Genomic DNA, 25,845 nt, shown 5'->3' with positions numbered 1-25,845 from the left:
CAGTAAAATTGTTGAAATTGTTGCATGTTGCGTTTCTATTTTTGTTCAGTATAATAATGCTGTTGAGCCCGTTGATGATTACTTGAGTCAACCAGCAGGTGGAAGAGTTGAACAGTCATGTTGAAAAATAACTCAGTTTTTTTATTGTGTGTTTGTTTGTTTTTCCAGGCCTGTTGATACTGTTGATCTGATCGAACCTCTTCAACCTTCTGCCTTAAACCTGGTGTGCTACCAAAGGAGGACTCTACAGCCAAGTTCAACACTGAACGGACTTCATATTCTCTGTATAGTGTGCAATTACAGTGTTTTTTCTTTGCAGTAGTCTGGGCTGTTTATTTAAATGTATGTGTATCTTTTCTCCTGTCAAAGAGTAATTTTTGAAGAATTGTTTTCATTTGTTGAAATGTATATACAACTCAAAACAAACATCATAAACTATACCAATAATATACCATTCCAATATCAGTATATACTTCTCAATGCTAATGTTAAAACTATAATACATGTTTTTGTGTTCTGAAAATATGATTTATAAGGATGTTTTACAGATGCTCTTTATCTGATATTTGAGGCCCTTGCTCTACTAGGAGCTGAAAGGAATACGTTAAGTCAAGTATCTGACATAAAACACAGTGTTGGGTTTTGGTTGCAATTAACGTCTCATTATGCTTAGGGTCATGTATAAAAAAACTGGGCAGGCCATTATTTTGGCTACCATGGCTATGCCTCCATGGGGTGACAATGCCCCATCCACAGGGCACGAGTGGTCACTGAATGGTTTGATGAGCATGAAAACGATGTAAACCATATGCCATGGCCATTTCAGTCACCAGATCTCGATCGAATTGAACACGTATAGGAGAATCTGGAGCAGCGTTTTCCACCAACATCAACAAAACACCAAATTATGGAATTGCTCATGGAAGAAATGGTGTCGCATCCCTCCAATAGAGTTCCAGACACAAGCTGTTCTGGCTTGTGGTGGCCTAACGGCCTATTAAGACATTTTATGTTGGTGTTTCCTTTATTTTGGCACTTACCTGTAGCTATACTATAATACTATAATAACATTATTTATAAAGCACTATTCATATATTGTGTTGAAAGTGCTACAGTCTATGTGTGTTTATAGTTTTTGTCGTAAGCCCGTTGTTTATGCTTTTGAAAGTTTATGCTTTTTGTTTCCAAAAATGAACACCTATACCAACTGTCTGACAAAATACCCTACAAAAGACATGACACATACAACAGCATGCAATCCAAACTAACCATGAGTAATGTTGTGTCAGCTTTTGAGTGAACAGTATATTACAGTATGTTAAATGTTGTCCGTTTTTGAGTGTCAACTGATTAAGTAAATATACCCATGAAAGATAAAACATGCACTGTAAATAAACGTTTTTGTTTAAAAAATGGTGTTATACAAATATTTCCATAAATGCACATTTCATTTAAAAGGGTAATCAGGAAGAACAGTTCACCATCCAGTGGCTTCATAATTGGACAGGCGCACAAGCGCGCACGCACACACACACACACACATTTCTGCCACCTTGTTGTGACATCTATGAGAATGTGTGCCAACACTCTTGACAAATATTTAAACACACTCACACTCTCTCACACTTACACCAACAAACACAGACAAAGTTAAGTCTTCCTTGATAACTCCACATCAGCAAAGAGAAAAAAGAACAAAAGATCCTAGGGCACAAATAAATATGTAGGGGATGACATGGGTGTGACATGGCGAGGTAGGACCCAGGAGCAGAGAAGAGAACCAGACGAGGAACCAGTGGTTAGGATAAACATAAACACTACTGGGAAAAAGTTAAACAGTAGGTACAAAGTCAAACTTGAGAAAACAACAAACACTATGATTTCGATAACTCACTCAGGACACAAACGCACATGTCAACAAACTCCAGCTTCTGCAAAGGGTGACAGAAAACACACCTCTCTAAAAGGAAATCATAATTAGTGACAGAAAACACCTGAGTGTCATTATAGTCTGTAGGAAGGTCTCTGCCGCCCTCTGGTGACAGGTGGAACCATGACAGTACCCCCCACTTCTAGGAGAGGCTCCAGGCGCGGAGCCAGGGCAACCACCACGTAGTTGGTTGAAGTCCCAAACAAGTCTCGGGTCCTGGATGTCCCGAGCAGTTACCCACGCCCGCTCTTCGGGCCCGTAGCCCTCCCCGGACCTGATGAGCCTCCAGCAGATGCTGGACAGTGTAGGCCGGGCGGACGTCAACAAGTCAAAGGGGCGGAGGGGCAGGTGTGGGGGGGAGAATGGACAGGAGATGTGTAAGGATGGACAGACTCTCATTGACCTTGGGAGCTGGAGACGATAGGTGACCTGGTTGATGCGACTCAGGATCTTGAATGGGGGGGGGGCAACCTGAACTGACACTCAAATGGAGACAGTCTAGTAGACGAGTTCGGCTTTGTGTTGTGAGCATATTTGGCCCAGACAAGGAACTTGCTCCAGTTGGTGGCCTGCATGGAGACAAAACAGCGGAGGAACTTTTCCAAGTCCTGGTTGACCCGCTCAGTCTGCCCATTTGACTGTGGGTGGAACCCAGAGGAGAGACTCACCGACGCCCCCAACAGGGAGCAGAAGGATTTCCAATACCGCCTGGGGGCCACGGTCCGAGACAGTGTCCTCGGGGAGTCCTTGTAGTCGAAAGACATGGTTAATCATGAGATCGGCTTTCTCCTTGTCCGAGGGCAACTTGTGTAGGGCGATGAAACAGGCTGCTTTGGAGAACGTGATAAAGTCTAGGGAAAGGTGGGACCAGGGCCGGTTGAGGACGGGCAGAGGTTGGAGCAACCCAGCCAGTCGCTATCGTGAGGAATTGCTTCGTGTACAGGTGGAACAGGCCGTAAAGAAGGATCTCACATCCTCAATTATGCTGGGCCACCAGAATTTCCACCTCAGGAACTCCAGTGTCCGATTAACCCCTGGATGCCCAGTTAATTTAGAGTGTGTGTCCCCCCATTGTAGTACTAGAGAGCGGGCTGAGCGTGGAACATAAAGTCTGTTAGTGGGGTCCCGCCTGGCTCAGGATCTCGGGACTGGGCTTGTCGGATCGTGGTCTCAATACCCCATATCACGGGGGCCACAATGCGGGAGCTTGGGATGATGGTCTCGGGGTCCTTCTTGTTAGAGACATCGTGTTGTCGGGACAGGGCGTCTGCTTTCTGGTTCTTCGATCCTGGGGGATAGGCTAGTGTGAAGTTGAACCTGTTAAAAAACAGAGCCCACCTAGCCTGGCAAGCGTTCAACCTCTTGACTTCTTGGATGGAGACCAAGTTGTTATGGTCAGTCCAGCATCATCACTGAGCGTCTAAGTCCCAGACAGACACAGCAGCACCAGGAGTCAGTCCCCCATTCTACAACTTGTACGTAAGTAGTGTCAGAATTCACACGAAACCTCTCGGCTACCTGGGTAGCTGCTGGTGCTGTCACTTTCCTTTATACAGCTTTTGAAACATTACGCATTGTTACCGTGTCTTTAGGACGCAGGGAAAAAGTATTCTTATGCAGCATGGATATTGTCATTTAGGTTGACGCTTTTATGCAGTGTCTTACAATACAGTGAGTGTAGATATTTTGTGACTCCAATGGGAATTGAACTCACGACTCTGAATGTTTACCAACTGAGCCACACAGGACTACATGGAGAATGTGTAAATGGTTAATGTGTTTCTTTGGGATCACCTGAGGTTAAGTCTATCCTTGTGTGTGTTAACAGATGGCCATTCCCAGACAGGTCCATTTTCCAGGATACAGGTGCAACACAAACAAGTACCGGACACTAACAGGCTGTTAATTATGAACGATGTTTGTACTTTACCAGGGTTTACCAGTGTGTATTTGTACATGAAAAAGGCTACCATCAGGCCAAGAGACGGATTTGGCGCATTATATATTTATTTATTTTTATTAACTGATCTTAATCATTTTACCATCAAGAAACGTTCATGTATAATGTTTCAACAATATTCCAGTCAATGTTTTATTAATATAATTCTACACAATCAACATGCACCTTCATGTATTAATAGAGTGAAACTGATAATTTTGCAGTTGATTACTATTTGAATACAATTTGTTTCATGAAAATAAAATACAGATAAAATCATCCTGTCAGTTATGATATAAAATGAAACATTTCAGAAGTAGAGGTGTCTGTGATATAGATTTTGATCTGTACCACCTAGTTATCATAACTGAGTTGTACAAGCAATGTCTTAAGGATGAAAGTGAGATTCTGGGTATCAAAAAGGCAATCTGTCCATACCTGTCTATTGCAGAGAAGTTGCATATTAAAGTATGATTGGATCTGTTGTTTATGCATCTCTTACAATCACTAAGTAGTTCAGTTGTCTAAGCAACAGTCCTATATCTTAGGAATGAATGAGATGACGTCACTCAGTTCGTCCAGGCTCTCCTGTAGCTGTTCAGTTGTCTGTCTGATCGTCTGAATGAACTTCATGGTCTCTGACTTGACCTCAGGTTTTTCACATCCAGGGTTCAACTCAGTGGTGGAGTCTGTGTCCATCATTTCTAACTTACTGGTATCACCAGACTGTTCATTCGCCTTTGCCTGTCGGATGTTGTGGATCTCTTTGGCATCCATGGCGATAAAGAAGATATCAACTGCTACAAAAAAAGCTGAAAATATTCCTGTCGCCACCTCTGCCACACGCACTGCCCTGGCAGTTTGGGATACCACCTTGCCAATGTTGGCCACCTGGAGTAGTCTGAAGAGCTCTGTGGTGCCCGCAAGGCCTTTCCCAACCCACACACCAGCATTAGCAGCGGTCTTTGCACTAAAACAGGCACTTTCTATCTGAGAAGAGCTACTTTGCGTGAGTGTCTCCAAACCCTCAGCGATGTCTTGTAAAGATGTCACCACAGAGTTCATCTTCTCCTGGAACTCCTTGATGCTGTTCTTCATGGCTAGGTGGTTGGTGGACTGATTGACCATGTTGGTAATGTTGGATACTCCGGCTGTGGCTCCACCAGCGACAGCCACCCCAATACCCACCCCAGTGACGATCAGGGAGGTGCCAAGAGTGAAGGGAGCCAGGATGAGCCCCACTATAGATGTAATTCCTCCAGCTGCCCCAATAACACCTCCCGTCAGACTACCTATGGTGGTGCCTGTGTGAATACTCTCCAAGCCGTCTGCCAGAGTTCTCAACTTGTTCAAGGTGGTCTGGAGTTCCTCCACAGTTTTCTCACTCTATAGAAATGCAGAAATACATTTAGATTACTGAATGAATGGAAATGTAGATGGTTGGATGGATGCCCAGACATATTGAACAATTGATTGATTGATATTGCATAGCAAACCTTTTTTGTGAGGAAACTGATAATGAATGGTTTCGCCAAGATTTCACCAGCTGAAGGCCTAATGCTTGGGTCTTGTTGGAAGATGTCATACAGGAGATCGCATAGCTCAGATGAGAAGCTCTCTGGGAGAGATGGGTAAGGACCTCCCAATATTTGGGGGATGAGCTTGATTGTGCTCTCTGCAGTGAACTGTGAAGAAACAACTGTCTATGATCACACAATATCCGTCTTTAGCTAGTTAGTGGACAGGCAAAATAGAATGCTTTTAAGTGGTGTTGGAATTATTGGATGTTGATCGACCCTTCAAATCACAATTTGGCAACCCGAGTTTACAAGTTTTGGTATCTGATCTTTTAACTTTTCAGCTGAAAAGTGATAAAACAGAGCAATCTTACAATCTTAATAATTTTTATAAAATACATGTTTAACTTTGTCAATGTTAGCTATCTTAAGCTAGCTGGGTAGATACTATTATCTCATTGGTTGAAGAATTATTCCTACTTTATGAAACTATTTGAATGCACTCATGTCGTAAACAACTTCACCAACTGGAAAATGTGAAATTATGACGAGCATTTGAATGCAGGATTACTTACTGCGCACTGAAGCATACACAATTCATACAGCACACATCCCAAGGACCAAATATCACTGCAAAGGATGGAAAATAAACACATTAATTCTCATGTAATTATCATTATTTTACACTGCATAACCCACCCACTTATATTTTCGCACTTATAACCCTGTCATAAAGCCTTCATAAATATGTCATAAACATATCCTATGGTAACAGTGTGTGTCTGTGCGTGTGTGTGTGTGTGTGTGTGCGTGCGTGTGTGTGTGGTATCAGCCATGACAGTGGATCTCTGCAATTGTCAACTTACTTTACATTTTCATTATTGTCTAGGTCATCTTACTGGCCTGGCTTACCTAACATATAGCTTGTGACATGACTTAGACATATTTTATGTCATTTTATGATACCACATCATAGGCCTTGTGACAGAGGGTTCAAGTTACAGTAAATAAGGGACTATCCAGCCTAAACTGTTTTGTTAGCTTTTGTGATTTCATTCTCATCTCACTATACCTTGAACGTTTTGGGAAATTACAAACTATTTCATCAATATCTTTACAGTTTTTTCAGGAATATATATTTAAATATGCATCTTCAATATTTTCTACCTTTTGGTGTCATACATTCCATCAGTCAGAATCTCTGGGCCTAAATAACCCACCATTCCATCCTCGTTGGTAGCCCTGATAAAAGAAATAGGCACATGAACACAAAATCATATATTTTTAAAAAATACTAAACTACTCATTTATGTAATCAAAAATACTAAACTATTAATGTACAGTTGAAGTCGGAAGTTTTTCAACCACTCCACACATTTCTTGTTAACAAACTATAGTTTTGGCAAGTCGGTTAGGACATTTACTTTGTGCATGACACAAGTAATTTTTCCAACAATTGTTTACAGACAGATTTTTTCACTTATAATTCACTGTATCACAATTCCAGTGGGTCAGAAGTGTACATACACTAAGTTGACTGTGCCTTTAAACAGCTTGGAAAATTCCAGAAAATTATGTCTGTCACGATCGTCTAAGGAAGCGGACCAAGGCGCAGCGTGTTGAGCGAACATGTTGACTTTATTAAATTAAAGCAACAACGAAAACCACAAAACAAACGACGATAGTGAAGTCCACAGCGACAATGACTGAACACGGAACAAAAACCCACAATCCTAAAGTGAACACTGACAGATTAAATATGGCTCCCAATCAGAGATAACGAGCCGACAGCTGACACTCGTTACCTCCGATTGGGAGTCACATGCCTACACAAGAACTAACCAACCAAACACACCCAAAATAACATACCCTATACCAACATAACCAAAACAAAACCCAACAAAACGAATACACCCTGGCTCAATTACAAGTCCCGAGCCAGAGTGTGACAGTACCCCCCTAAAGGCGCGGACTGCGACCGCGCCTCACAACCCCACAATAGGGGAGGGCTGGGTGGGTGTTGCTCCTCGGAGGCGGCTCCGGCTCCGGGCTTGACCACCACCCCTCTTCAATCCCCCGTAGCGCCCCCGGTCCGATCTGACCCAGCTGGTAGGATCTGGACTGACGACGCGCACCCCTGGCTTGGCGCGTGAGGCAGGAACGGACCGGACCTGGCTGACGATACGCACCCTAGGCTTGGTGCGTGAAGCCGGAACGGGCCTCACCAGGCTGACGACTCGCATCCCTGGCTTGGTGCGAGTAGCAGGAATGGGCTGGATCAGGCTGACGGCTCGCACCCTTGGCTTGGTGCGAGTAGCAGGGACGAGCTGGACCAGGCTGACGACTCGCACCCCTGGCTTGGTGCGAGTAGCAGGAACGGGCTGGACCAGGCTGACGCACTCAGCTCCCCTTGACTTGGTGCGAGTGGCAGGAACAGGCCGGGTTGGGCGGCGACGCACACCGTAGACCTGGTGCGTGGAGCAGGGACCGGCTGGGCTGGGCTGACGACGCACACCGTGGGCCTTGTGCGTGGAGCAGGGACAGGCCGAGCTGGGCTGACGACGCACACCGTGGGCTTAGTGCGTGGAGCAGGAACAGGCCGGGCAGGGCTGTCGACGCAAACTTAGGCTTGGTGCGTGGAGCAGGAACAGGCCGGGCAGGGCTGTCGACGCACACCGCAGGCTTGGTGCGTGGAGCAGGAACAGGCCGGGCAGGGCTGTCGACGCACACCGTAGGCTTGGTGCGTGGAGCAGGAACAGGCCGGGCTGGGCTGGCGACGCACACCGTGGGCTTGGTGCGTGGAGCAGGAACAGGCCGGGCAGGGCTGTCGACGCACACCGTAGGCTTGGTGCGTGGAGCAGGAACAGGCCGGGCTGGGCTGGCGACGCACACCGTAGGCTTGGTGCGTGGAGCAGGAACAGGCCGGCTGGGCTGGCGACGCACACCGTGGGCCTGGTGCGTGGAGCAGGGACAGGCCGAGCTGGGCTGACGACGCACACCGTGGGCTTAGTGCGTGAGCAGAACAGGCCGGGCAGGGGCTGTCGACGCACACCGTAGGCTTGGTGCGTGGAGCAGGAACAGGCCGGGCAGGGCTGTCGACGCACACCGCAGGCTTGGTGCGTGGAGCAGGAACAGGCCGGGCAGGGCTGTCGACGCACACCGTAGGCTTGGTGCGTGGAGCAGGAACAGGCCGGGCTGGGCTGGCGACGCACACCGTAGGCTTGGTGCGTGGAGCAGGAACAGGCCGGGCTGGGCTGGCGACGCACACCGTGGGCTTGGTGCGTGGAGCAGGAACAGGCCGGGCAGGGCTGTCGACGCACACCGTAGGCTTGGTGCGTGGAGCAGGAACAGGCCGGGCTGGGCTGGCGACGCACACCGTAGGCTTGGTGCGTGGAGCAGGAACAGGCCAGGCTGGGCTGGCGACGCACACCGTAGGCTTGGTGCGTGGAGCAGGAACCGGCCGGGCTGGACTGGCGACGCACACCGTAGGCTTAGTGCGTGGAGCAGGAACAGGCCGGGCTGGACTGGCGACGCACACCGTGGGCTTGGTGCGTGGAGTAGGAACAGGCCGGTCCGCACCGGGAACACACACCACTGGCCTTAACTGGGGATCAGGAACGGGCCGGACCGGACTGGTAACACACATCAGTCTCTCACGCCGTGCCACAACAACTTCCCTCCCTCTACTCGCCAATGGCTCCCGTAATCCGATAGCCTTCTCTCCACATCTCCCTGTGGCAGCCTCCTGCTGCCCAGCCGCCTGCCATGTGCCCCCCAAAAAAATTTTTTGGGGTTGCCTCTCGTCCTTCCGACGATGGCCCTGCCGACGCCGTTGCTCCTCTCTCCGTCGCCTCCTCACTGCCTCACTCCATGGCCGGCGATCCATCCCGGCCAGGATTTCTTCCCAAGTCCAGGACCCTTTGCCGTCCAAAATCACCTCCCATGTCCATACCCTTGGCTCCTGGACACGCTGCTTGGTCCTGGTATGGTGGGTTTTTCTGTCACGATCGTCTAAGGGAAGCGGACCAAGGCGCAGCGTGTTGAGCGAACATGTTGACTTTATTAAATTAAAGCAACAACGAAAACCACAAAACAAACGACGATAGTGAAGTCCACAGCGACAATGACTGAACACGGAACAAAAACCCACAATCCTAAAGTGAACACTGACAGATTAAATATGGCTCCCAATCAGAGATAATGAGCCGACAGCTGACACTCGTTACCTCCGATTGGGAGTCACATGCCTACACAAGAACTAACCAACCAAACACACCCAAAAGAACATACCCTATACCAACATAACCAAAACAAAACCCAACAAACGAATACACCCTGGCTCAATTACAAGTCCCGAGCCAGAGTGTGACAATGTCATGGCTTTAGAAGCTTTTGATAGCTAATTGACATCATTTGAGTCAATTGGAGGTGTACCTGTGGATGTATTTCAAGACCTTCCTTCAAACTCAGTGCCTCTTTGCTTGATATCATGGGAAAATCAAAAGAAATCAGCCAAGACCTCAGAAAAATAATTGTAGACCTCCACAAGTCTGGTTCATCCTTGGGAGCAATTTCCAAACTCCTGAAGGTACCACGTTCATCTGTACAAACAATAGTACGCAAGTATATACACCATGGGACCACGCAGCCGTCATACCGCTCAGGAAGTAGACGTGTTCTGTCTCCTAGAGATGAACGTACTTTGGTGCGAAAAGTGCAAATCAATCCCAGAAAAACAGCTAAGGACCTTGTGAAGATGCTGGAGGAAACAGGTACAAAAGTATCTATATCCACAATAAAACGAGTCCTATATCAACATAACCTGAAAGGCCGCTCAGCAAGGAAGAAGCCACTGCTTCAAAACCGCCATAAAAAAGCCAGACTACGGTTTGCAACTGCACATGGGGACAAAGATCGTACTTTTCGGAGAAATGTCCTCTGGTCTGATGAAACAAAAAAAGAACTGTTTGGCCATAATGACCATCGTTATGTTTGGAGGAAAAAGGGGGAGCTTGCATGCCGAAGAACACCATCCCAACCGTGAAGCACGGGGGTGGCAGCATCATGCTGTGGGGGTGCTTTGCTGCAGGAGGGACTGGTGCACTTCACAAAATAGATGGCATCATGAGGAAGGAAATGTATGTGGATGTATTGAAGCAACATCTCAAGACATCAGTCAGGAAGTTAAAGCTTGGTCGCAAATGGGTCTAACAAATGGACAATGACCCCAAGCATACTTCCAAAGTTGTGGCAAAATGGCTTAAGAACAACAAAGTCAAGGTATTGGAGTGGCCATCACAAAGCCCTGACCTCAATCCTATAGAAAATGTGTGGGCAGATCTGAAAAAGAGTGTGTTAGCAAGGAGGCCTACAAACTTGACTCAGTTACACCAGCTCTGTCAGGAGGAATGGGCCAAAATTCACCCAACTTATTGTGGGAAGCTTGTGGAAGGCTACCCGAAACGTTTGACCCAAGTTAAACAATTTAAAGACAATGCTACCCAATACTAATTGAGTGTATGTAAACTTCTGACCCACTGGGAATGTGATGAAATAAATAAAAGCTGAAATAAATCATTTTCTCTACCATTATTCTGACATTTCACATTCTTAAAATGAAGTGGTGATCCTAACTGACCTAAGACAGGGAATTTTTACAAGGATTAAATGTCAGGAATTGTGAAAAACTGAGATTAAATGTATTTGGCTAAGGTGTATGTAAACTTCCGACTTCAACTGTATGTTGTGTAAATTCATCATGAGCCTCTTATAATTACCAAGTAACATACTTTAACATACTTTTCATTGACACTTCCAAATGCTCCCAAACGAAGTGTTTCAAATTCTGTGAGGAGTATGCTCTAGTATAGAGAAGAAAATATAATTGTACAGTTGAGGTGTAAATCAACAGTTTATGGCATTCCATTATTTCATTTAGGCACTGATATGAATTATATCATAAATTGCTGCAATAATCTCTATTTGTATTGCTGTGAATTCCAAGTCAACAATCCCACTCGAATCATAGCATGCAGTTCATTATTTAACAAGGCTTTACATAAAATCTTACATTTTATCAACCCTCCTTTTTCTTTAAGTTTATTTCCAGGCTATCTTTAAACTAATAGCCTTTGCATGAGATTCTATTAGCAGTACCTGGGGTCTCAGATTTCGGTGAAGAATGCCCTGGTCATGTAAATGCTTCAGGGCCATGCAGATCTTGACAAACCAGTCCATAATCTGTGAAGGTATCAAAGGAATGTATGCTTAGCCTAACATTAAAACAGTTGTGGTGTGGAACCTTCTAGTTAATACTTTGCCTACCTTCTCAGAGTACTCTTCTGTAGGGTTAGTCGTCTGCTCTTGTATCTTCTGTGAGAGATTTCCCTTCGCACAATGGTCTGTCACTATATAGTAGCACTTATCCTCTGTGAAAATGTATAAGTAGTTTGTGTGTGAATACTGCTTGAGAATACTAATTGTGAAACATATTGATACTGTAGTACCTCATTTGTTGAAGTTGCTGATACTGTATTAACTTGTAATCCCAATACACTGTGTCTGAAACAAATGAAAATACATAAAAATACAAATAAAACAACAAAGTTAATGATGTAGTTACCTAGAAATGAGTTTTTGTAGCTTACAATGTGGGGATGACTAATCACTTTGAGGGTTTCAACCTCTGAGACAATTTCTCCAGCACTGGAGTTCAAGTCAGATGTCTGTCAAGACAAATTATATTTGACTTATTGAAAGATATAGGCATGTTAATGATGTATTTTATCTTCATGAATACATGTCATTATCAGTCATTATTGTTGCACCTGCAGAGTTGCCTATAATTGAAAACCAATTGTGTATCCTATCCATCTGTGATCATTCCAAAAAACTCTAAGATGTAAGCAATTCAGAAATAACGAATAGTTCTCACTTACCTCATTCAGGTTGATCTCTTTAATGACAAACTGGTCACCATCTTTGTCAGTAGCTATGACACCATGCTCTACCTCCTTCTGGGTAGTGTATCCTTTCTTCTCAAGGACACTTTGTGTTTTCCCCATCTTCAGATTTCACTGGAATCTGTGTTTCACTCATGTCAATTAGCGATGCAATATTATTTTAAAATAAATAAAATTAATTTTAATATACACTAAGTGTACAAAACATTAGGAACACCACAATATTGAGTTGCACCCCATTTTGCCCTCAGAACAGCCTGAATTTGCCCAGGCATGTCGAAAGCGATTCAAAGGGATGCTGGCCTATGTTGTCTCCAATGCTTCCTAAAGTTGTGTCAAATTGGCTGGATGTCTTTTGGGTGGTGGACCATTCTTCATACACACGGGAATCTGTTGAGCATGAAAAACCCAGCAGCGTTGTAGTTCTTGACACACTCAAACCGGTGCCTACTACCATAAGCTGTTCAAAGGCACTTACTGTAAATATTTTGTCTTTCCCGTTCACGCCCTGAATGGCACACATACACAATCCAAGTCTCAATTGTCTCAAGGCTTTAAAATCCTTCTTTAAGCTGTCTCTTCCCCTTCATCTACACTGACTGAAGTGGATTTAACGAATTACATCAATAAGGGATCATAGCTTTCACCCAGATTCACCTGGTCAGTCTATGTCATGGAAAGAGCAGGTGTTCCTAATATTTTGTACACTCAGTGTATAAACACATTGGTTTGCAATAATACAAACATACCAGTAAGTTGTATATGTATATATCATTTACACAGGCTTACCTTTGCTTGTATGTCTGCTGGTTGTGCTGCTGGCTTACCTAACCTGGTTTGATCAAACAACCACCCCCACACCAATATACACATTACTTGTTGAGGAATGATGGTTCAACCGTCAACCTGTGCGTCAGCTGGGAGGGACAATAGATAAATGTGGGCTAAACCAAAGCATTCAGATCATGTGATTTACAGGAACTCATATGCCTTTAGGCTGAAATAAAGTTCAAATGATGAGACAAGAGCTGTATACTGTTGTCAACTTTTTATGTCCTCTGTACCTAACACACAAATATGTTATTAGTTGAACAGTATAACAGTGTGAAATAATGATGTGTTTTATTTTTTGGCACACTGCTAAAAATAAATGAAGAATTTATATTAACAGGTCAACAAATCTGAGAAAGCAGTTTAACATACACTACCGGTCAAAAGTTTTAGAACACCTACTCAGTCAAGGGTTTTTCTTTATTTTTACTATTTTCTACATTGTAGAATTATAGTGAAGACATCAAAACTATGAAATAACACATATGGAATCATGTAGTAACCAAAAAAGTGTTAAACAAATCAAAATGTATTTTAGATTTTAGATTCTTCAAGGTAGCCACACTTTGCCTTCATGACAGCTTTGCATTCTCTCAATCAGCTTTATGAGGTAGTCACCTAGAATGCTTTTCCAACAGTCTTGAAGGAGTTCCCACATATGCTGAACACTTGTTGGCTGCATTTCCTTCACTCTGCGGTCCAACTCATCCCAAACCATCTCAATTGGGTTGAGGTCGGGTGATTGTGGAGGCCAGGTCATCTGATGCAGCACTCTATCACTCTCCATTTTGGTCAAATAGCCCTTACACAGCCTGGAGGTGTGTTGGGTCATTGTCCTGTTGAAAAACAAATGATAGTCCCACTAAGCCCAAACCAGATGTGATGGCGTATCACTGCAGAATGCTGTGGTAGCCATGCTGGTTAAGTGTGCTTGAATTCTAAATAAATCACAGACAGTGTCACCAGCAAAGCACCCCCACACCATAACACCTCCTTCTCCATGCTTTACGGTGGGAAATACACATGCGGAGATCATCCGTTCACCCACTCCGCATCTCACAAAGACACAGCGGTCGGAACCAAAAATCTCAAATTTGGACTCCAGACCAAAGGACAAATTTCCACCGGACTAATGTCCATTGCTCCTGTTTCTTGGCCCAAGCAAGTCTCTTCTTCTTATTGGTGTCCTTTCGTAGTGGTTTCTTTGCAGCAATTCAACCATGAAGGCCTGATTCACACAGTCTCCTCTGAACAGTTGATGTTAAGATGTGTCTGTTACTTGAACTCTGTGAAGCATTTATTTGGGCTGCAGTTTCTGAGGCTGGTAACTCTAATGAACGTGTCCTCTGCAGCAGAGGTAACTTTGGGTCTTCCATTCCTGTGGCGGTCTTCATGAGAGCCAGTTTCATCCTAGCACTTGATGGTTTTTGCGACTGCACATGAAGAAACTTTCAAAGTTGTGTCAATTTTGCTGGATGTCTTTTGGGTGGTGGACCATTCTTGATACACACGGGAACCTGTTGAGCGTGGAAAACCCAGCACCGTTATAGTTCTTGACACACTCAAACCGGTGTCTACTACCATAAGCTGTTCAAAGGCACTTACTGTAAATATTTTGTCTTTCCCGTTCACCCCCTGAATGGCACACATACACAATCCAAGTCTCAATTTTCTCAAGGCTTAAAAATCCTTCTTTAAGCTGTCTCTTCCCCTTCATCTACACTGACTGAAGTGGATTTAACAAGTGACTTCAATAAGGGATCATAGCTTTCACCCAGATTCACCTGGTCAGTCTATGTCATGGAAAGAGCAAGTGTTCCTAATATTTTGTACACTCAGTGTATAAACACATTGGTTGGCAATAATACAAACATACCAGTAAGGTGTATGTGTTATTTACACAGGCTTACCTTGCTTTTCTGTCTGCTGGTTGTGTTGCTGCATTACCTTACCTACGATTTGAATATTGTCTGTCTTCTGGTTGTGCTGCTGGCTTACTTTACCTACGATTTGAATAGGAGTTCCAGTCTTTTATGCAGGACTCCTCCTCTGCTTACATGGTTTGATCAAACAAACACACCCATATTGCATTGCATGTTAAGCAATGAATGATCAACTATCAACCGGTGTGTCAGCTGGGAGGGACAATAGGGAAGTGTGGGCTAAACCAAAGCATTCAGATCATGTGATTTACAGGAACTCATATGCCTTTAGGCTGAAGTAAAAGCATTCACAAGTTCAAATGATGAAACAAGATCTGTATACTGTTGTCAACTTTTATGTCCTCTGTACCTAACACACAAATCTGTTATTTGTTGAACAGTATAACAGTGTGAAATAAAGATTTGTTTTTCCTTCTTGGCACACTGCTAAAAATAAATGAAGAATTTATATTAACAGGTCAACAAATCTGAGAAAGCAGTTTAACATACGCTACCGGTCAAAAGTTTTAGTGAACTTATCCTCTGCAGCAGAGGTAACTTTGGGTCTTCCATTCCTGTGGCGGTCCTGATGAGAGCCAGTTTCATCATAGCACTTGATGGTTTTTGCGACTGCACTAAAAGAAACGTTCAAAGTTCTTGACATTTTCCGGATTGACTGATCTTCATTTCTTAAAGTAATGATGGACTGTCGTTTCTCTTTGCTTATTTGAGTTGTTCTTGCCATAATATGGACTTGGTCTTTTACCAAATAGGGCTATCTTCTGTATACCCCCTACCTTGTCACAACACAACTGATTGGCTCAAATGCATTAAGAAGGGGAAAAAATCCACAAATTAACTTTTAAGAAGGCACACCTGTTAATTGAAATGCATTCCAGGTGACTACCTCATGAAGCTGGTTGAGAGAATACCAAGAGTGTGCAAAGCTGTCATCAAGGCAAAGGGTGGCTATTTGAGGAATCTCAAATATAAAATATATTTTGATTTATTTAACACTTTTTGGGTTACTACATGATTCCACATGTGTTATTTCATAGTTTTGATGTCTTCGCTATTATTCTACAATGTAGAAAATAGTAAATAAAGAAAAACCCTTGAATGAGTAGGTGTTCTAAAACTTTTGACCAGTAGTGTACATGCATCAGTTTGCTATTTGTTAAAATTGTGTTTCATTAAAACAGTTTGCTAGCTGCCTAGCTCTGCTTACTAGCTGCTAGATGTGGTAGAGTAGTATTGCGTTGTAAGCTTTGGGTATTGTCTTTGGTTAAAGATTAATAGGAATCCAAAGGTAGGCTATCCAACTCATTTTGTGGGGAAAATATCATAGTCTAATTTAAATTTAATATATTATAGCAATATTTGGATGACAAGTAATATCAACCTGGCTTTGAGCTGATGGATCTAAGATAGTAAATGGCTGATCTAACTGGAGTCTTGCATGTGAAATAACATGACACTAGAGGGCTGAGCCGTTGTTGCTCCTAGATGTTTCAACTTCACAATAACAACACTTAAGTTGACCGGGGCAGCTCTAGCAGGGCAGAAATTTGAAGACATTTGAAAATAAAATCTTAATATGTAACGAATCTCACCTTTGTATTTAGTCAATTATTGTGTTGAATGAAAATGAGACATTGTTTTTTTTAACGCCTTGTACAATGGAACCACAATGAAATTCATCAACAAAACACCAGTAAGTTGTATTACCAAATTGATACAGTGGATTAATCCTCCCCATGCGTAAACAGTCCTGTATAAACTTCCATTATTTAATACTTTGATTATGTATTTCAGGTGGAGGTGATGAACAATGAAATTGCCTATGATCCTGATAAAATAATCAAATGTGTGTGTGTCTCCACTTTTGCTTAAAAACTTGATCCTGAGGTCCAGACACTGGCCTTCAAAAAGTTTTCTATTTTTGGGGGTCCGTTGGGGATGATGGTAAGCTTCAGAAAACCATATTTTCTAAAATAACTGCTTTCATGTCTACAATCAAAAGGTTATTTTAAAAGTAAATGTGATGACTATGTTGACACCAATTTTTGCACGTATGCTAGCACGCTCGCACACACACACACACACACACACACACACACACACACACACATGCACACACGAGTACACACATATACACACACAAACACACACACAGGAACGAGGACATGTTGACTTTGAAGGATTTTATTAATATATATTTTTTAACGTTTTGCCTTATTCTTCTCCTGCAGGTGAATCACACTTTTAACAGATTTCTCAATTCAACTTCCCTCAAGCCCTGTGAAGCCATTGATTCACGGCGAATAAAGTCAACATTTTGTCATTTATCATGCACTGTGGTCCTCTTGCACTGTGATGCTTGCAATGTGGTTGGTCTTCAGGATTTAATAATGCTGTTGAGCCGGTTAATGATTACTTGAGTCAACCAGTAGGTGGCAGTGTCGAACAGTCATGTTGAAAAATAACTTTAAAAAATTATTGTGTGTTTCTTTGTTTTTCAAGCCCTGTTGATACTGTTGATCTGATCGAACCTCTTCAACCTTCTGCCTTAAACCTGGTGTGCTACCAAAGGAGGACTCTACAGCCAAGTTCAACACTGAACTGGCTTCATATTCTCTGTATAGTGTGCAATTACAGTGTTTTTTCTTTGCAGTAGTCTGGGCTGTTTATTGAAATGAATGTGTATCTTTTCTCCTGTCAAAGAGTATTTTTTGAAGAATTGCTTTTATTTGTTGAAATGTACATATAATACAAAACAAACATCAGAAACTATACCATTCCAATAACAGAATATACTTTTCAATGCTAATGTTAAAACTATAGTACATGTTTTTGTGTTCTGAAAATATGATTTATAAGGATGTTTTACACATGCTCGCTGTCAGATATTTGAGGCCCTTACTCTACTAGGAGCTGAAAGGAATACATTAAGTCAAGTATCTGACATAAAACACAGTGTTGGGTTTTGGTTGCCACCAGAAAATGCTGAGCCAAAGAAGAGAAGAGGTGTAAAAATGATATTTTCTGGTATATTTTTTTAATCAATAGAGATGTGTATGTAACTGCCAAAATAATGGAAACACTTGAGTAAATTAGGAATAGAAAATGTATGGAAAGCGAGTGCTTCCACACAGTTGTGGTTCCTGAGTTAATTAAGCATTAACGTCCCATCATGCATAGGCTCATGTTTAAAAAAGCTGGGCAGGCCATTATTTTGGCTACCATGGCTATGGGGTGACAATGCCCTCATCCACAGGGCACGAGTGGTCACTGAATGGTTTGATGAGCATGAAAACAATGTACACCATATGCCATGGCCGTCTGTCACCAGATCTCAACCCAATTCAACACTTATGGGAGTGTTCTGGAGCGGCACCTGAGACAGCATTTACCACCACCATCAACAAAACACCAAATTATGGAATTTCGCATGGAAGAATGGTGTCGCCTCCCTCCAATAGAGTTCCAGACACTTGTAGAATTTATGCCAAGGTGCATTGATGCTGTTCTGGCTCGTGGTGGCCTAACGGTCTATTAAGACACTTTATGTTGGTGTTTCCTTTATTTTGGTAACTCTTAATTTTAAAATATGCTTCATGATACTATAATAACATTATTTGTAAAGCACTATTCATATATTGTGTTGAAAGTGCTACAGTCTATGTGTGTTTATATTTTTAGTCGTAAGCTCGTCATTTATGCTTTTTAAAGTTTATGCTTTTTGTTCCAAAAATGGCTACCTATACCAGCTGTCTGATGAAATACCGTACAAAAGACATGACACATAAAACAGTATGCAATCCGAACTAACCATGAGTGATTCTGTGTCAGCATTTGAGTGTATATTACAGTATATTAAAAGTTGTCCATTTTTGAGTGTCAACTGATAAAGTAAAAACATGCATTGTAAATAAATGTCATTGTTAAAAAGATGGTGTAATACAAATATTTCCATAATTGCACATAAAAACATGTTTCACTAAAAAGGGTAATCAGGAAGAACAGTTCACCATCCAGTGGCTTCATTATTGGACAGGCGCACAAGCGTGCACAAACACAAACATACACATTTCTGCCACCTTGTGGTGTCATCTATGACAATGTGTGCCAACACTTGACAAATATTTAAACACACACACACTCTCTCTCACACTAACACCAACAAACACAGACAAAGTTAAGTCACAATTTAACACAGACAAAACAAGTTGGAAATTGCAAATTCAACAATGAGTGGTTGGAAGGAATCAGTGGCTAACTGCAAGCTTTGCAAAGCAATCACTAGTCTGCTATTCAGTGGAGAGGGTGTGTGATCCAAGTCTGGGTTGAACGGTCATCCAACTCTGAATTCCCAGTTGGGAAATCGGGCCTCTTTCTAGAGCTCTGACCTGAAGATCACTGACGACATGATTCGACCTTGTTTTCTTCCGTGTTCCCAGTTGTCTTGAAAGCATCATAAATCCAGAGAATGCCAGACTTTGATGACAAAGATTGATGAAAACATTTGCCCACAAGAAGGACCGCCGCGCCACCTTCCTGTTCAAGTGAGCACAGCACAACAAGGTGAGTCCAAACATGTATTGTATGCTGCTGCATAAATGATGTAATATGCCAGGGAGATATGCATACTGTAGCTAAGAAAGTAATACTAAGTGTATGTTGTGTAGTAAGCTGTTAGTAGCTCATGTGCCTCACCCTAATAATTTGGTCCCTTTCCCCTTCATAACTTAGCCTACTGTTCTGACTTGGTGGTGCACATGTAGCCTATAGCCTGTTTAAGAGAAATGTAATCATCTAATATTGTAACAGCTTTCATTGTCTGCTTATATGCACCCTTTATTTCTCCTACGGTTCTGACTTGGTGTACAGGGAGAATACTGTAAGAACGACCCATGTTCTGAATTCTGTCGCTGTACATTTCAAAAGTGCTGAACAAATAGTTATAATAACTACGTCCGTCCTAGCTCGCTCATTAATGTCTTAATTGAAATTACGGATTGCCTCTTATCCGCTCGTCGTTCTCTTATGCTATAGTTTGTACATATCAATTGACAGTAGAAACCACATTTGTTTAACAGTTTGTGGGCACCGTTTGTCACCGTTATGATGCAATTAATGTATTGTTTAGTGTTGTGTTGTGTAGTGGCTTTGCTGGCATGCATCATTTTTTTAAATGAGTTTGACCCACCAAGATTTACATGCTAAAATCGCCACTGATGGAGGATCTATTTTTAGACCAACTTCTTATTTCTTACATGGAAATTCCAACCTCATGTTCATCATCTGAAGCACCACCCAGACCAACATCAACAAGTGGAGGCTGCTGAGGGGAGGACAGCTCATAATAATGGCTGGAAAAGGAGCAAATGGAATGGAATCAAACACATGGAAACCATGTGTTGGGTGTGTTTGATACCATTCCACTAATGCCGCTCCAGTTGTTCCTATGAGCCCGTCCTCCCCAATTAAGGTGCCTCCAACCTCCTGTGACATCAACATGTGAAAAACGGCGAGTCCGATGTTTCGTGGTCAATAGAAGAAGATACATGCTGATGTTAGGGGAGGTGCTTGAGATGATGAATATGAGGTTGAAAAATTGTGAAATTGTGAAAATTTTAGTATTGGGCCTTGTATCACTGGGTCCATTCTGTAGGCTATTGTCTTCCTACTACCAACTAGAAGGTGTTTCATTAAGTATGTTAAATAACATGATTGCATTTATAAGCATATAACTTCAGATCTGACATGGTCCTTTATCCCAGTACGGGTGCGCTGAAAAAGGCACCCTATTCCCAACCTAGTGAAAGTAGTGCACTATGTAGGGAATAGGGTTTCATTTGGGGACGCAGCCTGGCCAGTGTCAGAAAGGTTTGGACGTAGGATTCCTGAGTGCATGGGGCTTCACCTTCAGATCATCATTACAGCATCATCATACCTAGCACACCTAGAAGGATCAGCAGAGCTGTGAAGGAGAGAGAGAGAGAGAGAGAGAGAGAGAGAGAGAGAGAGAGAGAGAGAGAGAGAGAGAGAGAGAGAGAGAGAGAGAGAGAGAGAGAGAGAGAGAGAGAGAGAGAGAGAGAGAGAGAGAGAGAGAGAGATTAGTTGTCTACTTAAGATTAAATGGAATTTTATGAGATAAGGTACTACGGTAACAATTTATAATAACTTCCATGAATATACCGTTATAAATTATCATACATGTTTATAAATGCTTTATTCATTATTATAAATAATTTATTGATAAATTACATTAATTATTTATAAATTATAAAAGTGCTCATGACTTGTAGTGCTTTTAATCCTTATAAATGGTTAGACATTTTTACAAATATTGATTGTTTATTCACGTTTAATCATGTTATCAGTTATCATTATAAAGTGTTAGCAGTAGCTATTTTCAATGGGGCTGTTACCTTGAGACAGGGTGTGTTGCAGGCCCAAGGCGTGGCTGGAGGCGGTGGTGGGAGTAGCATTAGTGGTGGAAGTAGCAGTAGTGGTGGAAGTAGCAGTAGTGGTGGAAGTAGCAGTAGAGGTGGAAGTAGCAGTAGTGGTGGAAGTAGCAGTAGTGGTGGAAGTAGCAGTAGAGGTGGAAGTAGCAATAGTGGTGGAAGTAGCAGTAGTGGGGGTGGCGTTCACAGAGTTGGTCACAGTACTGTTGGGGTTGGCCAGGTTCACAGCTGCATCGCTGACCAGGACAACCTTAGGAGCACCCAGGGTTCCTGGGAGGAGAAAGAGAGAGAGAGAGAGAGAGAGAGAGAGAGAGAGAGAGAGAGATGGACCAGAAAGAAGGGATACAATGTCCACAGGGTGTTTGGAGGTGTAGGGTGTATACGCTGATCTGGGGTCAGTTTAGCATTTCCCCCACTAATCGTTAAGGTTGGGATTGGGGAAGAGGAAGCTGATCCTAGGTCTGTATCTAGAGGAAGCTTCACACTGGAGCGTGTTTGGATGAGTGCCTCACCGTTAGTTACGGTCCCGGTGGAAATGGAGAGGACGAAGCTGGTGTCAGTGCTCCTGGTGCTCCTGGTGGCAATAGCGTTGGAGAGCGTAGCAGAGAAGGTGCACTGGATGATCTGACCGCTGACTGAGCCTTTCACAGAGTCCACAGGCAGCTACACAACACAAGAGTCACAACGTTATTAGCCAAAATGAACATTAGCCAAATGTCAGTAGGCCTACACTGTATAATTAGTCAGGTACATTGTTATTCTCCAAGGCTTTGTCCCAAATGGCACCCAAGTGTATATGCAGGGAATAAGTGTGAGAAATGGGATCAAATTTAACTTAAATGACCACTCAGAAAATGTATACTCTTACACTTACTCTTGGCTTTAAATGTTGCTTTCAATATCTTGTTCAACTCATAAGTTCATTGGGTGAATATCAGTTAGCTTCTGGAATTTGCCTGAAATCAAACCACGCTTCTGAAAGGCATTCCAGGAAGTCAGAAGTGAAACATTTGTTTCTGATTGGTCCAACTCACCGTGCCAGTGACAGTCAGAACTCCATTTAGTAGGAGAGTGGTGAAGAACTTCATGCTGCCGTTGTTGTTGGCACACACGTAGGTGGTGTCATTAACGTGCTACAGAGCAGAGCGAGAGGATGAATTCAAATAAATATAAATAAAGAATAACAATAACAAATAAATAAAGAATAATAATGTGTACATTTTGGGGATTTTTAAAAAAAGTCATGAATTAAATGTAAATCTCAATACCCAAACTGGACAAAATCCAGAATTTCCTAAAATTAATTAAGAGTCTATTGACCCGTGTGTCAATCTAGTAAAAAAAATTGTTTTACATCAAAATCTGTCAGTTTAAGCCAACAAAAAAAAGGGGTTAAATATGTGTCCAAAAAACACAAATATTTAATTAGCTTTCTTATATCTCCAAGATATAGGAAAGACACTTCAAAACCTTATTCCTTATGATTCATTTTTTGACTGTTTTGCCTTTTTTTATGCCGACAGGGGTCATAAAATTAAAAATCAAACAGCTAAATGATGGTATGACCATCTTAAAACAATTTCATACTGTATGTTAGCTTAGTAGACTTTTAGAGGTTAAAATACTTTCCTCCAATCCCAAATCCCAACTCACTTTTCCTGGGTATTGTAAAATGTATACTAATTTCAAGGCAGTTTTCCATACCTGTGTGGTGTTTCTGGACAAGCCTACAGCGATGTAGCCGCTGGACTCTCCTCGTAGCTGGAAGGAGAAGGTCTGTCCCGAGGACTGCTGGGTGGAGACGAAGAAACATGAACCAGCCACAGCCGGGTCACAGTCTGACGGCTCAGCAGCACAGAACTGAGTCTTTCCACAATCCGCCCTTGAGATGCTTTGCTGTGTATGAAGAGTGCCTCATTAGTTGCTGTTGTGTTTGTCATTCATTTTACCTTAAAAGGTCAATATGCAATTGGTACAATGATATTGATTCTTGACGAATATAACATATAAATGCCTCACAAGCTTAGTTTAACTGTGGTACCCCAGCAGAACCCAACATATAGTCTAAGCTTGGTTTACTCCGTTGTTTGCCACATTGTTGTAAAGCGTTTTTTGGACTTTCAAAGAGCCCTACATAAATCCTATGTGAGATAGTGTAGTATATGAATGTAATTGAAACTCCCAAACAGGCACTCTATTGCTTGATCTACTTCCTGTTTCCATGTCAGTCTGTGAGGTTTATCGTTGAGGAAAGAAAGAGATAAGATTAGAGAGGGAAATAGTGATAGTCGAGAGGAAAACCAGAAAGAGTGAGAGAAAATGTGTTTCCTTTTTCTAGTCTGAGACTGTGAGACATGTAGCCTAGGCAACTCACCGTGAGAGCTGAGACGGTGGTGTTGACAACAGTGGGGGTCATTGCCATGTTGGGTACCATTGTAGTGTTGGGTACCATTGTAGCGTTGGGTACCATTGATGTGTTGGGTACCATTGTAGTGTTGGGTACCATTGTAGTATTGGGTACCATTGCCGTGTTGGGTACCATTGTAGTGTTGGGTAACATTGTAGTGTTGGGTACCATTGCCGTGTTGGGTACCATTGTAGTGTTGGGTACCATTGCCGTGTTGGGTACCATTGTAGTGTTGGGTACCATTGTAGTGTTGGGTACCATTGCCGTGTTGGGTATCATTGTAGTGTTGGGTACCATTGCCGTGTTGGGTATCATTGTAGTGTTGGGTACCATTGTAGTGTTGGGTACCATTGTAGTGTTGGATACCATTGCCGTGTTGGGTACCATTGTAGTGTTGGGTACCATTGTAGTGTAGGGTACCATTGTAGTGTTGGGTACCATTGCCGTGTTGGATACCATTGCTGTGTTGGGTCCGATAGTCTGAGCTATTGAGGCTCCCATCGCCATATACGCCATGACTGTGATCATTAGTCTGCTGCTATTGTCCATTCCTGATACAGTAACAGAGATCCAGGCGATTAGGATATGTAATAATGATAATAATAATAATTATTAATAACAAGGACATCTACAATTAAACATTTACAAGTGTAATCATCAACAGTCAGATGCATTGCACCATCATGCTTTAGCTTGCATTTATTAGGTTGCACATGTTGATAATGGTACTAAACCTATTTCAAAAGCTTTGAGTTGTATTAATGGGAATATAAAATGGTCATACCAGTTTGAATAAAGACATTAACATACATTGGTCAATAAAGATCCCATGGCACTTATCATAAGAGTAGGGGTGTTAACCCCAGTGTCCTGCCATACTATCATGGCAACCTAATCATTCCCAGCTTCCAATAGGCTCATTTCATCCCCCCTTCTCCCCTGTAACTAAACCCCAGGTTGTTACTGTAAATGAGAATGTGTCCTCAGTCAATTTAACTGGTAAATAAGGGTAAAATACCAGTGAATAAACTTCGGCCTGCCATTATTGTGGTGATTGGTCATTAATTATCAATATCATGGGTGGTGAATTCGACAACAACAAAACAATGCATAGTGAATGGGTAAGCTTGTTGAATTAAGACCAGACTGTTATTGTTTTCACATTGTTTTCACATTATTAATTAGTAGCCTAGATCCACTAATTAAATTAAATAATGTGACAAAATAAAAGACAAAAACGTCCGTAGGCTATTCCAGGGAGAAAAGGTTAATAAGTTATCATCTGATAGTGTTTATCAAGCTAACCAGCTGCAAATAAAAAAACAAGCATATGCCAGTGCTGAAAATGCCCTCCAAGCAGTGAAACGTGATAGAATTTGATTTTAAAACAAAGAATGAGTTGCTGTTTTAAAATATCCACATGATTAGATAAAAGTGATGGAAACTTTACCTGTAATTTTATGACTTGGAAGATTCCGTGAAGTAAAAAGCGTCGCACTACTCCTTGAACAAGTTCTCCTCACAGCTACTTTAAGTCCAGCTACACTGTTAAGTCAGAGGTGTGCTCGAGAAGGAGTCGCTCTCAATCACCCGCTATTTAAACAGCATTCGCGAGGGGAGGAGGGACAAAGGATGCTTCTCTCCTCAGGTGCGGCCTTTCGGGGAGGGTCTACTGAGTGGAAACAATTGTTGGACCTACTTCTGATACTCAGACAATAGATTGTGTCGAGTCACTGCACCCTTTTCATGGATCCGATTTCTTCTATACCACTGCGTATTAAATATGCTTGGAAACTATATTGCAAAGAAAGGAAAATAAGAGTAATATCATCAAGTTAGCTACCAATAGATACAATCTAGGCCTAAA

General features: G+C 42.4%; 2 protein-coding genes across 3 annotated transcripts; both read right to left on the bottom strand.

Moving 5' to 3' along the window:
- Window positions 1-3,981: 3,981 nt before the first annotated feature.
- Window positions 3,982-13,217, bottom strand: LOC121572749 (serine/threonine-protein kinase Nek5-like). Its single transcript, XM_041884773.2, has 10 exons — window positions 13,138-13,217; window positions 12,325-12,469; window positions 12,009-12,111; window positions 11,711-11,814; window positions 11,543-11,626; window positions 11,186-11,247; window positions 6,554-6,628; window positions 5,962-6,016; window positions 5,366-5,554; window positions 3,982-5,255 (listed from the first exon to the last, which is right to left on the bottom strand). The coding sequence occupies exons 2-10, from the start codon at window positions 12,448-12,450 to the stop codon at window positions 4,407-4,409; spliced, it is 1,647 nt and encodes a 548-aa protein (XP_041740707.2). The 5' UTR covers window positions 12,451-12,469; window positions 13,138-13,217; the 3' UTR covers window positions 3,982-4,406.
- Window positions 13,218-19,617: 6,400 nt separating this feature from the next.
- On the bottom strand, window positions 19,618-25,531 carry LOC121572750 (mucin-5AC). Of its 2 annotated transcripts, XM_041884775.2 has the most exons (8): window positions 25,429-25,531; window positions 23,946-24,529; window positions 23,276-23,467; window positions 22,606-22,704; window positions 22,084-22,234; window positions 21,536-21,841; window positions 21,028-21,084; window positions 19,618-19,658 (listed from the first exon to the last, which is right to left on the bottom strand). In XM_041884775.2, exons 2-7 carry the CDS (start codon window positions 24,525-24,527, stop codon window positions 21,041-21,043), a joined length of 1,374 nt encoding a protein of 457 aa, XP_041740709.2. In that variant the 5' UTR covers window positions 24,528-24,529; window positions 25,429-25,531; the 3' UTR covers window positions 19,618-19,658; window positions 21,028-21,040. The 2 variants fall into 2 exon arrangements, with proteins under 2 accessions (XP_041740709.2, XP_041740708.2); XM_041884774.2 differs by lacking the exon at window positions 19,618-19,658 and having other exon boundaries at window positions 20,537-21,084.
- Window positions 25,532-25,845: the final 314 nt, after the last annotated feature.

This window comes from Coregonus clupeaformis, chromosome 8 (assembly GCF_020615455.1).
Source record: "Coregonus clupeaformis isolate EN_2021a chromosome 8, ASM2061545v1, whole genome shotgun sequence".
NCBI lineage: Eukaryota > Metazoa > Chordata > Actinopteri > Salmoniformes > Salmonidae > Coregonus > Coregonus clupeaformis.
The sequence above is the reverse complement of the archived record's forward strand: the minus strand, read 5'-3'. Positions and strand labels throughout refer to the sequence as shown.

What these genes read in the sequence shown, in the direction of transcription:
- LOC121572749 (XM_041884773.2), bottom strand. Translation starts at nt 12,450, where the DNA reads ATGGGGAAAACACAAAGTGTCCTTGAGAAGAAAGGATACACTACCCAG. An exon ending in ACCGAAATCTGAGACCCCAG is followed by an intron (nt 11,248 to 11,542) that starts GTACTGCTAATA and finishes TCTCTATACTAG; the next exon opens with AGCATACTCCTCACAGAATT. An exon ending in TCAGTTTCCTCACAAAAAAG is followed by an intron (nt 5,256 to 5,365) that starts GTTTGCTATGCA and finishes GCATTTCTATAG; the next exon opens with AGTGAGAAAACTGTGGAGGA.
- LOC121572750 (XM_041884775.2), bottom strand. Translation starts at nt 24,527, where the DNA reads ATGGACAATAGCAGCAGACTAATGATCACAGTCATGGCGTATATGGCG. An exon ending in CCACCGTCTCAGCTCTCACG is followed by an intron (nt 23,468 to 23,945) that starts GTGAGTTGCCTA and finishes CTTCATACACAG; the next exon opens with CAAAGCATCTCAAGGGCGGA. An exon ending in TGTCCAGAAACACCACACAG is followed by an intron (nt 22,705 to 23,275) that starts GTATGGAAAACT and finishes TCTGCTCTGTAG; the next exon opens with CACGTTAATGACACCACCTA.